The 15,537-nt window shown below is 37.3% G+C and overlaps 1 protein-coding gene across 2 annotated transcripts in view; it reads left to right on the top strand.

Annotated features, from left to right (window-relative positions):
• wbp1l (WW domain binding protein 1 like) overlaps positions 1-15,537 on the top strand; it is a 60,331-nt gene that overhangs the window by 23,494 nt on the left and 21,300 nt on the right. The window contains exon 1 of one of the 2 annotated variants that reach the window (XM_008106563.3): positions 3,743-4,005. The exons of the other annotated variant lie outside the window; for it this stretch is intronic. Within the exon in view, the coding sequence (XP_008104770.1) occupies positions 3,979-4,005 (27 nt within the window). The 5' untranslated portion in view covers positions 3,743-3,978. Of the gene's footprint in view, positions 1-3,742; positions 4,006-15,537 lie in introns of those variants that run through there. 2 annotated transcript variants of the gene reach the window in all.

Below are 15,537 nucleotides of genomic sequence, written 5' to 3'. Positions count from 1 at the left end.
TTCTCTCATGTCCCCACATGGAGCTGATAGAGGGAGCTCATCCGCGCTCTCCCTGGGTTGGATTCAAACACTGTGCCACGGGAGGCTCCTTGTTTTTACAGATAAAATATGGCTATTTTTTTACATTAGTTCCTTTGTAAGAGTCTGGCATGGTCTGTTTCTTGAACCCATGAACATTATTTAGAGATCACCGAACCACTCTACCGTGTATGTATAAAGCTTTAAAAACCCACCCGAGGAAGTTAGGTAAATCTTAATTTATTAAAAAGCTAGCTAATAATTTTATATAACTTTGAACAAAATGGGTGTCACTAAAATTAGATCCATGAAGTAAACTCTTAATCAAACTTTCAGAGATTTATATTTGGGCTTGGAAGGATTACACTATGTAACACAATTTTTGTTCCTGGGTTATAAATGTCATTTTTAATTGGTTATATCATAAAAAAATATTTAAAACTGCAAAAACTTTGTTTTTGCGGGACATCCTATAGCGTATTTTGCTATAGTTTTTCAATGAATTCTCAGCCAATTCAACATAGTTCCTCCAGCAACAGCAAGGGTGTCTCTCTGGGCAGCTAAACCTGGCAATTCTAACTGGATGGCCCCCCAAGAGGGTCTTCCTCCAGGGGCAAACCAGGAATGGGCAACTTGGAAGTCCCTGAACAGACTCAGAAGTGGAGTGGGCAGATCAAAAGACAACTTGGAAAGGTGGCACTACCTGGAGGAATCCTCCACCTTGTGTGACTGTGGAGCTGAACAAACAACTCAGCATATGTATGCTTGCCCACAATGCCCTGCCTCATGTACGGAGGAGGAGTTGTTTAAAGCTACAGACAATGCGGTTGCTGTTGCCCGCTTTTGGTCCAAAAAATATTTAGTTGCTTGTGATTTCTTTTCTTTTCTATTTTATTTCCATTATTTGAAATGTATTTGCTGTACCAATGTTTTTGACACGAAATAAAAAAAAATAGTTTGCAACAGCCACAAAAACAAAGTTTATAGAGTATAACAACTACAGTAGAGTCTCACTTATCCAACATTTGCTTATTCAGCGTTCTGGATTATCCAACGCAGTCTGCCTTCAATGTTTTTGTAGTCAATGTTTTCAATACATTGCGATGTTTGGTACTAAATTTGTAAATAATTACTATGTAGCGTTACTGCTTATTGAACTACTTTTTCTGTCAAATTTGTTGTTAAACATGATGTTTTAGTACTTAATTTGTAAAATCATAACCTAATTTGATGTTTAATAGGCTTTTCCTTAATCCCTCCATATTATCCAACATATTCGCTTATCCAACGTTCTGCCGGCCCGTTTATGTTGGATAAGTGAGACTCTACTGTACTTTCAAAGTAAGTACCACACAATTAAAAAGGAATAAAACTTTCAAACCAGGAACAGATTTTTTTTTCAAATTTCGTTAGTGTTATTTTTGTAATATAACTCTCAGAATCCACCAATCAATACAGCTAGGAACAGCTGGTTGAAAGATTCTGGGAACTGAAGTCCAAAAAAAACCCACCACATCTCTGCATAGATTGAGCTGGACATTAGGTGATGCACTGACATCAGCCCAAAAACAAAATGTCCAGTCCTGACTTCCAGTTAAGCTTCAGCCTTGGAGCTTCTAATAACACCACTCCACAAAACTCCCAGCAAATATATTCAGAAACAATGTTACATTTCAAATATAAATGGTATTATGTAATTTAAATGAGAAAGAAACAAAATTGCACTTAGGACCCACCAAGTACAGCTGCTCAGATTCTAGCTGTCATATTCATATTTAATATTGAAATAGCTTTTTATCACTCATACTTGGCTGCTCACGTTAATAGCCACATTTGGTTTAGAAAAACATGGAGATGTTCTGCTGAGGTTTTTTTCAGAAATATTCTTGTTAAAGAGACATAATTACATTCATATTATGGTGATCTACAGAACACTTGACTGTACTTGATGTGTATTGGACTTCCTTTGAAAACCTGATTGGAGGCACTAGCACTGCCTGCTTGTTAACAGGTACAAACTGATGTGAACATATACCACTTTTGAAAGATTTGTACTGGTTCTCACCTTGGCTGTATTCCTCATGCTTTTATCTTTAAACCTCCTTCTTGATTTGCCTCTTGACCATCTCATGTTCACATCAGCTGATGAGGCTCTGATCACTTTTATAGACCAGTAATTGTTCCCCAGCAGACCTAGAAAATTCCTAGAGAGGGCATTGTCAGATGCAGATAGGTGAAACCATGGGCACTGGTCCCAGGAGAAGTAGAAGGTGCTAGACAGAACGAACTGACAAAACCATTTCTGAGTAATCCTTGCCTATAGAACTATATGAAATTTGTGCGGTCACCATAAACCGACAGGTGACTTGAAGGCAGACACACACATAAAGAAAACACAATATAAGTAGTCCCTGAGTCACAAATACCTAATTTACATCTGACTCATAGTTAAGAACAGGGGTAAGACAATAGGAAATGAGAGAAATTTGCCTCTAAGAAGGGAAATTCACTCCTGGAAGAGTTTTCATGAGGAAAATGTGTTTCCACTGAAGCTTTTTCACCAATCCTTTTTTCCACAAGCCAAATTTTTCAATATATATTTATAGAGACAGAAAGTCAGATGAAATCTTCTGAACAGGAGCACAGACAACAAAACAAGCATCACAGGGGTGTTAGCTCTTCCCTATGATATCCAACACACATATATATAGCTGGAGGTACACAAAAAAAGTACCTGTTCCAACTTAAATACAAATTCAATAAGAACAAACGTACAGAACCTATCTTGTTCATACTCAGAAAATGTGGTCTCTTGAAACATTTCCCCTTAATTCCTTTGGACTAGCTGGGTTAAACCAGTAAAGCATCTGCCTGGGTCCACACTTTGGTTGTGTTTGCCAGAAGGTTTTGACTTGTGTTGCTTTTGTAGCATTCAGCACTCTGACAAACAATAAAAGTTGGCAGTGGTACAAATGGCTAGTATAGTTTTGTGTACCTGCACCAGTAAATTTTGTAACTTAAATCTTGCTCTCATACCGGATATTAACTGGGCTTCCAAATCAGATAGCTGGTGGGCTTCATAGTGGATTTTATTCCATTTTAAAAAGCAATGTAATGTTTAGTGTGTTTTATACCTGTTGTAGCCCATTTGTGCGCTTCTGTAGCACTTGACAACAGCATATTGCATATTTGGAAATTCTGCCAGGTGTTTTGGAGCCAGGATGCATTGTACACTCATATTTACATGATACCTTGGCACATGTACGTAAACTATCGTGACAAAAGAACATAATCAATGCAAGTTAGAGGAGGTGTGGCTTGAACTGACTTTTTAAATAATATGAACATTTGTAATAACACCTGAATTGTGTCTGTTAATGATCAGGAATGACTCTGTATGGTGTAGATTCCCCTTTCATTGCCATTTGCTTTTATTGCCTTGCTGAATGCTTTTGGAAGTGTGATCTATAGTATGCAGAGTTCGTTAAAGCTGATTAATTAAACTGAAATATTAACTGTTTTTTGGAGTAGTCGTTGAATGACCACAGTGCTTTTGTGTTGATTTTTGCCTTCGCGTTTCAAGTGGTTTCTGTTTGTTAACTCCAGTGCATTTTCTCCAGCGGAGCAGGCCTTGTTGAGTTGTTAATCAGCAGCTGTCTGAAGCTTTTTTTCCCCCTTGCGGTGCTTCTACTGATGTCACTTCCCCCTTGGCAAGTGCTCCTCCGGCAGCTCTGTTGCTCCTGAGATTGGTCACGGGGAGGAGAAAGAGAGAGACAGAGACGGAGGGAGTGCATGCCGCTGTGGCCTGGGACCCTGTTTACTTAACATTCCCAGCCAAGGAAGCCCGGGTTTAAATAGGATTGCGGATGCAGCCCGTCACTATCAGATGAGGAAATGATTATTGTGGGATTTGAGAAATTCCTTTCTTGAAATCCTTAACGTGGATTATGAGAATGCAGAATGCCTTTCCTTTTGGGGCTGCGGCAGGTAACTTGTTCTTGGTTTTTCTGTTATTGATGGTTGGATTGAAGAGTGCGAGATTTTGCTGGTTTTTCAAACAAGAAGTTTCCCTGCCTGGTTAAGTTAGTCACTGCAGCAAAATCCTCCCTCTCACCTCCCCCGCCCTTTGTGTGTATGTGTGTGTATTAAAAGGAGATATTTATTTTATTTTACATTGAACCTTTTCTGGCAGGCAGGTCATCACAGAGATGCAGTTTTTCCTCAGGTTGTATTTTGTAGCTTTCTGTTCTGGGATATTTTTTAAAAAATTGAATGAGAATCCAAACATTCTCATTTTTCTTTAGAGAAGGCTGGTGTTTCTGTTTTTCTTTGAGTGTTCACATCATTCTGCTTTACAGCCAGAAAATGAAGACCCAACACTCTGATGCTTAAAGATGTCAGAAACATATTTCTCAATTTGTGATGCTTTGCTGAAGTCTTAAAAGCATTTCTATTTTACAATTGCTAATATAGTCTAATATGGACTGAACTGCTCCTTGAGTGGTAGAAGATGGCATGTGTGATACAAACTCTGAAGTTTTCTTATCCTGGGAGTTGTATTCTGTTCCTGTTTGTTCTAGGAGCAAAATGTGATTTCTTTTATCACATAGCTTATACATCACATACTAGGTTGAAAATAAGAAGCTTTGGGGGCATATTGAGTATTTAGCTGTGAAACCTATACAATATTTTCATTCTATTGCTATTTTATTGCTGTTTACGTATTACAAGTTTTACTTTCAGTAAAATGTTTTGTAGAAAGTGCCATGGCTAGCCTTACTTTATCATTGTCTGATAACATTTTAACCAAATCTCTTTCATCTTGTGTAAAGTGATTTTAGAAATGAGGCAAGAACTACCTCTAGTGCAATGACCTTTTTCGGTTGTGATGTAGGCAAAATAAGCTAAATTTCACATTATCTATAAAGTTCTAGATAAAAGTAGTATTACTGTGTGGTCCTTGCTTTCCCAGAGAGAAAAATTAAAAGCTGCAGGGGTAAGATAAGAACAATTCAAGTTTAGCTTGATATGCTAAGTTGTCTAAAGGATGCTGAAATTTGATCAAAATTCCTCGAAACTATGTTACATTGAAATTATACCAGCCACAGATAGCTACATGACTTGAGAAAGGATATATTTCATGCACATCTCCTTAAAGGAAATTTGGGCACCTTCTGACCTGCGATTGTATTTGTTGCTGTTAAGCTCTTGTTTACTGACAAGACAAGTCTCAGAGGAGATAAGCCAGAGAATGAAAACAGTTTGTTTAGTAATCATTATTTAGGTGTTTTTGTCCGGAGCTTCTTATTTGCCCTTGTCTATTGTTTACAGAGTCAAAGTAGCTCATTTTCCAGAAGCCAGTTCATGTTTCTTTCGGCAGAAATAAGCATATGTTATTATGTTAAATATAAGAAATAGCTTTTGGAAATGAGAGAATAAAGTAGGTAGGTGATTGAATAGTCAAGGCTTCAGCATTCAGGTCTGATTATCGCTCAAAGTCACATACTTTGTGTGTAAAACTTTTAAATATCCTGCTTGGGTATCTTGAGACACTTTTTTTTCCCTAGAAGATTTTCCAAAATGGAAGCTTATTGCATCTAATAAATGAATTGTTCCCATTTTATGGTTTTGAGAACAGAGCACCACAAACAATTGCTGTATTCATTACTGTCTACTTGAACACAAAGCAATTTCTCTCCACTATAAACAACTCTGCCCTTTGTCAATATGATCGGCACTCTACCCTGTGTAAGCTCCTGGTTTAGTGCTACCTTATTACATTTTCTGATTTTCTAAGTTAATTTGTATGACTGAATGTTAGAGGTATAAATGATACAAACATCTAGTCATGCTGAAAAATGGTAGAGGCACCCAGAAGAAGGACTTAGCTACATTTGCCTTAGTCTTCCTATTGACTTAAGGTAGGTAAAGGTTTTTCCCTGACATTAAGTCTAGTCGTGTCTGACTGTGGAGGTGGTGCTCACCTCCATTTCTAAGCCGAAGAGCCGGCGTTGTCCGTAAACACCTTCAAGGTCATGTGGCCGGCATAACTGCATGGAGCGCCGTTACCTTCCCGTTGGAGTGGTACCTATTGATCTACTCACATTTGAGTGTTTTCGAACGGCTAAGTTGGCAGAAGCTGGGGCTAACAGTGGGTGCTCACTCTGATCTTCAGATTCGGACCTGCGACCTTTCGGTCTGCAAGTTCACCTGCTCAGAGCTTTAACACGCTGCGCCATCAGGGGCTCCCTTCCTATTGACTTAACTATAAACAAATATATCAAGGTTATAGTTGGATATTTTTCTTTGTTTCAAGACAACTGGCCTTTTAGAAGGCCACATCATAAGAAGACAGGAAAGCTTGGAAAAGATCATGATGTTGGGGGAAATGGAAGGAAAAAGGAAGAGAGGCTGACCAAGGGCGAGATGGATGGATGGTATCCTTGAAGTGACTGGCTTGACCTTGAAGGAACGGGGGGGCGGTGACGGCCGACAGGAAGCTCTGGCATGGACTGGTCCATGAGGTCACGAAGAGTCGGAAACGACTGTGTGAATGAAGAAGAAGAAGAACAGTACATTACTTAAAAACTGTCAGAGAAATACATATGTCTTATACAGCAACTCATGGTGGGGTAGTATGAAGTGGTGAAAGATCCACCATTATTTAACTTCTACCAGTTTATTTTAGACAAAATGACAGGTGTATAAAGGTATGTTTGCATGGCATGGTAGAGGGTATTTGTTGTTTGAGTTCTCCTTTTAACTATAATGCTTACAGCTTGACCTAAATTATGAGCCTCTTAAAGAAACAAAAGGCCTTGGATGGTCTAAGGCTGATCCAGCACAACCCCAGGATGTCCTATTTTTGGGATGCATAGGTTGAGTATTCCTTATACAGATTTCTGAAACCTTAAATATTTCAAAATTACCTACATGGGTGACTTAGATAGTGACACCTTTACTTTCTAATGGTTCATTGTACACAAACTTTGTTTCATGCACAAAATTACAAAAATACTGTGTATTAAATTACATTCAGGTTATGTGTATGAGGTGTATGAGGTGAGTCCCATCTTGTTATATACCGTATATGCAAGTATTCCAAAACAGAAAACACAAAATGGTCCCAGGCTTTTGGATAAGGAATGCTCAGCCTGTACCACCAATGGAAACTGCCTGGAGTTCACTATAGAGCATTCCATAGGCATACTATATGCCTTGAATGGAAGTGGAGCCCTTTTGTCTCATTTTCACTTCATTTGATGACTTCCTGAGAAGCGTAAGGTTGATCTTTCTGGCACATATCTTAAATAAATAAATTGTACATACAGATGTGAAAGCATTCATATATTATCTACAAAGGTTTCTAAACAAGGTAAATAACACGCCTTGGTGTTAAGCGGTTGAACTGTATTTTACATTAAATCTGAAACAAGGAAACACCTCTATGAATTAAAACAATTCTTTGGAATACCTTATCTGTAATTATATCTAGTGTGATAAACTTGTGATGTGGTTAAATCTGGATAGTCATAACTTTGTCTGCAAAAACACAGTTGTGATTTTTTTTGTTATTTTGAATCTGTCAGAAATATATTTGCCTTTTATTTATTTATCCACTACAGTAAATTGAAAATAAGGTGTGTAGATTGTGTGATCTTTTGGAGGGAGGAAAGAGAATTAAAGATGCTGGTGATGTTTCTGAATGTCTATAGTTATGATTTTGCAGCAGTAGGCACCAAATGCAGTGGGATGTGGACAATTTTTTCATAGCCATGGTGAGCTGTACTTCCTGAATTTCAGCCATAATTCCACTCTAGAAATTGCTGGAAGTGAAATTTAAGTTTATACATCTTAGCTTTGTTAGCCAATTTTCAGCTAAACCCATGTCTTCAGTTAGTTTTAAAGGTAGACTTAAGGGGTTTTAGAAGACACATACTGCTCCAAGCAGCAGTTTAAACATGCTGTTTGAGTTTTCGCAGGGTATTGGGAGCTCTGGAAGAAGCAAGAAAAGAGAGGTGCTCATGAGCTGCCAGTTTAATGGGGATGACCAAGTGCTACCACTGCCATCCAAACTGAAGTGAAAGAAGAGATCTACATGTGAAGAATGTGGCCATATTTAGTGCAACTGCCTTTCCAGGAAATCTGTGAACCCACTTTAAGATTCTTGGCTGTTCCACAAGTTGTAATTTGATTCTACATCATTACTTAACATGAGGGAGCAATTAACATTTTTGGAGGCAAAATCTTTAAGAAAAATAACATTTTTAATTATACATTTCTATCTCAGTGATGGTTTATAAAAGTAATGCAATCAGAATATCAGATTGGCAAAAGTAGCATTTGCAAATTGCTCAACTTCATTCAGGATTCCTTAAGTGTGTATAGCTAGGGGACCCTTTATTTCAAATGATGCTTTGGTTCTTAATAGTGCATTTTTAGCCAGTGTTTGATTTCTGAAGCAGATGGGGCCAGTAGCCAAGTTTGGATTTCTCAGCCATGCCATCTTGAACATATCTACTGTGCCTGATTTGAAAAGCTAATCAAGATTAGACCTGGTTAGTACTCAAGATGGGACGCCATCGAGGAAAATTCTACAACTTCATTTATTGACGCAGGACTAGGAAAAAATCTTGACTGAAACCTTAGAAGACCCATTGCCACCCAGAGCTCATAGAACTTAGCTGAGTTAACCAATACACAAGAACTAGATCCTTTGTGATCTTGGAAACTAAACAAGGTCGGCTGTGGTTAGTACTTGAAAGAGAAACCACCAATGAATACCAGGTACTATAGTCTATATTTCAGAGGGAGGAACTGACAAAAGCACTTCTGAGTATTCTTGTTTAAGAAAATTAATGAGGTCACCATAAATTGTCTTGAATGAACACACGCTGACTCAGTATAAGGCAGCTTCCAATGTTCCCGTGTCCCCATATCACACTGTCCTATCCCATCTGTGTCTCTGGGCAACATTGCCCAGTATTTCTTTGTATCCAGGTCTTTCCAGTGGAAAGGCTGGATAAGGAAGCCTTTCCCTCCTTCGCCTAACTTTCCTGTTCCGGAGCAAGAGACACAGCAGAGCTGTGTGTGTGCGCACGTGTGTGTCTATTACATGTTTGTACATGCATCTGCATATGCCCTGGTTTGTGTGCCCAAGGTTTTAGCCACTCCTTTTCCTTCAGCAGTAGGTGATGTCACAGTAACAGTGGCAAAAACAGCAAACAGATGTATATATCTCGCTTATGTTTTCTGGGTATCATATCCTTTATCTCTTCTCAGAAGTTAACAAATACATTTTCAGCTAGCCATACTGTAGGATGAGTTGAAAGTTCATGATGTTCTTTGTTGTGGTTCTCATGAGGATTCTCATCTTTTTTAATGTTAAGATTTTCACTGATAGACATCAAGCCCCAACAATACCTGGTACAAAGAAGAATGTTAGGATAAACTTTTTCTTATACAAGACTCTAAATATTTTCATTAATAAATAGACAACATGTAGAATGCAAATCAAGGCCACAAATAAACCTTCCATAGAGATATGTGAGAACATCATAGTAATTCAGCAAACTCTCCTGTTATCTGGAGTAAAGTACATTTATCTAGATCAGGCTGTTGTTGGAGATTAATCAGTTGTGTCTGCATTTCAGACAATTTATTGCATCACATTTATTTATTTACTTTGTTTTATATCCCGTCTTCTCCCCTTTGTTGAGGGACTCAGAGCAGCTAACATACAGCAACATACTTTACCTTATATGATGCTTTATACATTCCTTAGATGTGTATCTCCCATTATTCCTACCCTTCCCCCATTTCCCCCCTCCTTCCTGGAACAGCAATTCCAAATGATGTCATTGCAACATTGCAGTGACTTTTGGAATAATGTATGTCGAAATAAGACTTGTATGGAAAAAGTTTAATTTAATGTATGTATCAATATATAGTAAAAAAAAAACCAAAAAAAACCCTACAGCAACATATGGCAACCATTTGATGCCATTACATGTAAATACATATAAATAAAACATATCAAAATGTATACACTAAGAACAATAACACGAAATAAAACTTAACTAAAACCATTTCTTTAGAAACTCAATCTCCGCACAGTGCTTATTGGATGATTTTCATTGTTGGGCTTTTCCAGATACACTGTCACCAGTAGGAAAGTGATCAGTTCCTTCCTTGTGTGAGAAATTGTTGGCACCATCAAAAATAGCAAATTAATTTCCAAAGCCAATTTTCTCTTTGTGATGTTTAAGAGTTCAGCCTGTGTTCTCTTCCACATCAAGACCTAATAGGAAAAAAAGGAAGCTGGCTGGTGTTTGTCCATCTAGCCCAGTATTGTCTGCTCTGTAGTCTTTGGCAGAGGTCTTTCACAACACCTGCTACCTTTTCCTTTCAATAGAGATGCCAGAAATGGAGCCTGGGGTTTTCAGTTAGCTCAATCACTAAATTATACCCTTTTAGTTGTAGCTGTTTCTCAGAAGCCGTTTTTAGTTTTTAAGTAACATGTCTATCTGAACATTTAGGGTGAAAGACTAGTGCAATATATGAAAGCTTTGGAAGTACAGTATGTTAATTTTAAACCACCAACAAAACTACCATATTTTGCTTCTTGTGCTACTGCTTCCATAGAAAACATAGCATGTGTTATTATAGAGCTACATATAGGTCTGTTACATTTCTGCACAATCAGGCAGCTATAGCTACAAGAACATAGTGATGATAATCCAGAAGTAATTTCATTGCATTGTCATGGCTGGAATCACTGGGTTGCTGTGAGTTTTTCGGACTGTATGGCCATGTTCCTGTAGAATACTATTCAGATGTTTTGCCTGCATTTCATTGTCTTTCACAATTGAAGCTCGTTTTTATGATTTTTTTGTATGTTTTTGTATTGAAAAGGCAATATTCTGAATTATGTTTAATTTTTGTATTAAAAAGGCAATATTTTGAATTATGCTTCATTTTTATTCTGTGAAATGGAGCCCCCGGTGATGCAGTCAATGCTGGCAGGGCTGATGACTTGAAGGTTGGGTTACTGACCTGAATAATTCGAATCCAATCTGGCGAGAGCGCGGATGAGCTCCCTCTATCAGCTCCAGCTCCATGCGGGGACATGAGAGAAGCCTCCCACAAGGATGGTAAAAACATCCGGCCATCCCCTGGGCAATGTCCTTGCAAACAGCCAATTCTCTCACACCAGAAGCAACTTGCAGTTTTTCAAGTCGCTCCTGACATGGAAAAAAATTCTGTAAAATTGCCAATTCTTTTATTTTAAAATAGAGTTTGGCTTGAAAAACGTGTTGAAAATGTAATAGTCCCTTTCAACTCTATAATTCTATGATTCTGTGAAACTACTCAGTGGACATGCCACCAGGAGGGAAATGTGTTGTCTGTAAACTGGTATAGGCTGGTTGAGTAAGGGCTTTTCTAGCTTCTCTTTTTTATGTTTGCAAGGAAGCATATGCATCAAAAATGAAGAACCACTGTAATGACTGAAAAATTGTTTATGCTAGACAGTGTATTATTCAGTGGGGTCTGAATGGCTTATCTCAAGCCATAGTTTTAAGCTCCAGTTTAGTATTACAACAGTGATGGGCAGTTTGATCAGTCTGGGGCCAGATTTCTATCCCAGGAAACCTTCAGGGGCTACACAGGCTGCCAAAAATACTCTTCAACTTGGAAAATCTATTTTTGGTGTTGTAAACTGGATATTTTAATTTATTTTATTCAATTTAAACCGTACCTGGCAGTCCTAAAGTCCGTTTAAAAGGTGGATTTCTGCTTAAGTAGACAGGCTTTGAGGAATGCAGCTGCTCTATTTTTGTCATAAGAAGCATCATCTGTGGGTCTGGAGACCATGAAACATACTCAGGGCTATACATTTCTTACTCCAGTATTACAAAGACTCTGGTTATCTCGTATTCCTTGTTATCCATCTGGAATGTTTTACATGAAAGGTTGTAGTTCTGAGCAAATCAGCATTTGCCATTGTAAGATGCCATTTATTTCAACCACAGTTATTCGTTTGGTTGTTGCTGCTTAATAATTTTTAACTCTTTTCTCATAAAAAAAGACCCATGATGGTTATAACAATCAAAATAATTTTAAAATGTTGTGTACACATCTGAAAAGAAGAGCAAGAGTCTCGCTTATCTAACCTTCGCTTATCCAGCATTCTGTATTATCCAACGCTGTCCATTTCATCCATGATGATCTACAACAACCAAATGAAAATTAGGTGCTTTGTAAATTATGGTTTATTGTAATTCTGAAAGAGCTGAGGTTGAGCACTGCCTCCCGCCCGGATCCACAGCTGTTTCTCTAGGCAGCAATTCTATCTTTATTTGTAGTCCATTTTTTAGTAGTCAATGTTTTTGTAGTCAGTGTTTTCAATACATTGAAATGTTTTGGTCCTAAATTCATAAATACAATAATTACTACATTATATTACCATATATTGAACTGCTTTTTCTGTCGATTTGTTGTTAAAACATGATGTTTTTGGTTTTTAATTTGTAAAATCATAATGTAATTTGACGTTTAATAGGCTTTTCCTTAATCCCTCTGTATCATCTAACATTTTTGTTTATCCAATGTTCTGCTGGCCCGTTTATGTTGGATAAGTGAGACTCTGCTGTAGTTTTTTAATCTAACATAACAACTGGATGTTTTGAACTTCTGGGAACTGTTTTGTTAAAATAAGTGAGAGATATTCTGTTGATGTTCTTTTGGAGCTCTTTGCCTGCTATCTTCCCTCCATCTATACCCCATTGCACTGGCTAGTTTTGAAAAATGCTTTGTCACAGTGTTGGCGGAGGTTCAAGCTTGATCTGGACAGTACAGAATGTGACTGTCTTGTTCATTGTCCAGAGACTCTTTTTCTGGATTTTTTTAAGAGTAAGAGGGAATTCAGTGGCAACTGGCATTTCACGAGCCACAGACAGACTAGAGATATACTTCAATCTTAAAAGGAATGTTAGCAATAGTTATACTTCAGCAGTTGTTTGACAACCTTCCCAGTGAGCTTCCTAGATGTCTAGAAAATGTTCTTCCCAGTAGCTGGAAAATTCATCTTCAGTATGTTTTTGCCAGACTGTTTATCCTAGTTTGAAAAACAATATGATATATGGAGAAGAGATGATTTCAGTACATGCTGGAGCCCACGTGGTTTCTTTGAGTTTGTTATGGATGAAATGGAGAAGTTTCTCTTCTATAGTATAAGAAGATGCAAGAGATGTTTCTTCTTTTAGTAACCATCTTTGCACTTTGATGTGAATGTTTTGAAAAAGAAACCAGATGTCTGCCTTTTTGTGCCGGGTGCTAACTTCTATTGGGTTAGTGAGTGTTGGTGGAAATGTTAATGCTGATATCCATGTCTCTGGATCCAAAAATAGACTTCATCTCCTTTAGGAATAACAGACTATGTGGCCTTATTTACATGAGACAAAATTGTGATGGTGATTCCAGAGGAAAGTGTGAAAAAGCCCTTGCAGGCATAGGTGTATACATGTTTAAACCTCAGAGATGAAATAATTTCAAAGCAGTAATTATTTCAGTGGCTTTCAAGAAGAAAAATAGAGCAGCGTTGTGTCTTAATCTTATTTTGGGTCCAGAATTGGTATTGTCTTATTAAAATAGTCAATAAGTAGATGTCCACATTCATTTACAAGCATTAAAACTTTGGTGGTGTGGGAATGTGCTCTGAATGTATTAAGGTGGCTTTTTCCACAAAAATTAAAGATAAATAATTAAAAGTTACATATATAATAGTTATTGTTTATTGGTGGAGTTGAATGGAGTTTTATCTTCTGAAAAAGATAGGACTTTTGTTGAAGCAGTCAAGTTATCACAAGGTAAACTACCGTAGGTGTGTTTAAAAATGTAAAGATTAATATTCAGTTAAAATCTAGACTTTTTCTTTTGGGTTTGGTGGACAATTTGTTAGGAAAGAACCATGAAAGAAAATGTCAGTTTATGATAATAGTTGCAATAATATTATACAACCAGACATGGAAGACTAGTTTTTTTTACAATCCAAAGATGACTAATTAGTGAAAGTGATTGATTTTGCGGAAATGGGCAAACTATTTATTTTGATTAAAGAAAAACCATTAACAATGTTTTTGAAAAACTGGAGCCTCCTGATTGACTTTATGAATCAGGAAGAGGGCAATTTGATAGGTGTTGGTTTTGTTAATTAGTATGACTAAATGTATAGATGAAATTTGACTTACCGTGTAAGTAGAGAATTCTGAGAGAAAAATATGCCTAGAGAAAGATGGATGGAAGTAATCAATTTTTTACTTTTTCCTATTTTGTTAGTTGTAGTGTTTTTACCTAGTCAAGTTGTATGTCTTTTTTTTACTTTTGTAGTTTGCAGCCATTTGTGCTAGATTTTATTACATTTTTATTGTATGTAGAATTATATTCTATAAACATGATATGCAGGGGAAAATAGTGCAGCAGGAAGTGTGGAAGAAAAGGTTAGAAAAAGCAGGATCTTCTGTCTGTTGGCTGTGGAGGAACAGTTCAGAAAAAAGAGATACGATATCCTAATAATAGATACATTAATATTCTGTGTTAATCTGTCACCTATGGAAAGCTCTTGCATCTCCAAGAATTAGCTTCATTAGATGCTAGAAACATCCATCCTAGACCAGGGGTGGCCCAGAGTGCATTTTTCCAGCCTCTGTCTTCCAGGCAGACTCATTTTGCTCTAGTCTAAAGATATAATAAAAGTAAGGTGGTAGCAATGTCACTTATAGCGTTCCTTTTGCCTGATATTTGAGCAGTCTTTAGCTTCAGCGGCTTCATTTAGGAATCCCAAGGACCACATGCTCACCTTCAATCTAGACAAGCTGAAAGGTAACCAGGTACTGTAACTAGTGCTGTGATTTTTAGCGTTGAATGTATTTTAAATGTGGATTTTAAAATACAGGGTGTTTGAAAAAGAACTCCCTAGTTTTAAGTATAATTACATTAAAACTAATATAATGAGGTCTCTTCCAACTAGGGAGTTCTTTTTCAAACACCCTCTATTGGTTATATTTAATTCTGTTTTAATGCTTGCATATTTGTATATTTTAAATTGTATTCTAATGCTTTTATGTCAAGCCACTTTGAGTCTCCTCCAGGAATGATAAAGCGAGGTATAATAATAATAATAATAATAATAATAATAATAATAATAATAATAATAACAACAACAACAACAACAACAACAACAACAACAACAACAACACAACACACCAGATATCACAGTTGTGGAAAAGAACAAGGTTTGGATAATTGATGTCGCCATCCCAGGTGACAGTCGCATTGATGAAAAACAACAGGAAAAACTCAGCCGCTATCAGGACCTCAAGATTGAACTTCAAAGACTCTGGCAGAAAGCAGTGCAGGTGGTCCCGGTGGTGATGGGCACATTGGGTGCCGTGCCAAAAGATCTCAGCCGGCATTTGGAAACAATAGACATTGACAAAATTACGATCTGCCAACTGCAAA

Source organism: Anolis carolinensis, chromosome 3 (genome assembly GCF_035594765.1).
Source record: "Anolis carolinensis isolate JA03-04 chromosome 3, rAnoCar3.1.pri, whole genome shotgun sequence".
Taxonomy (NCBI): Eukaryota; Metazoa; Chordata; class Lepidosauria; order Squamata; family Dactyloidae; genus Anolis; species Anolis carolinensis.
Note: the sequence above shows the minus strand (reverse complement) of the source record. Positions and strands in the feature narration are given on the sequence as shown.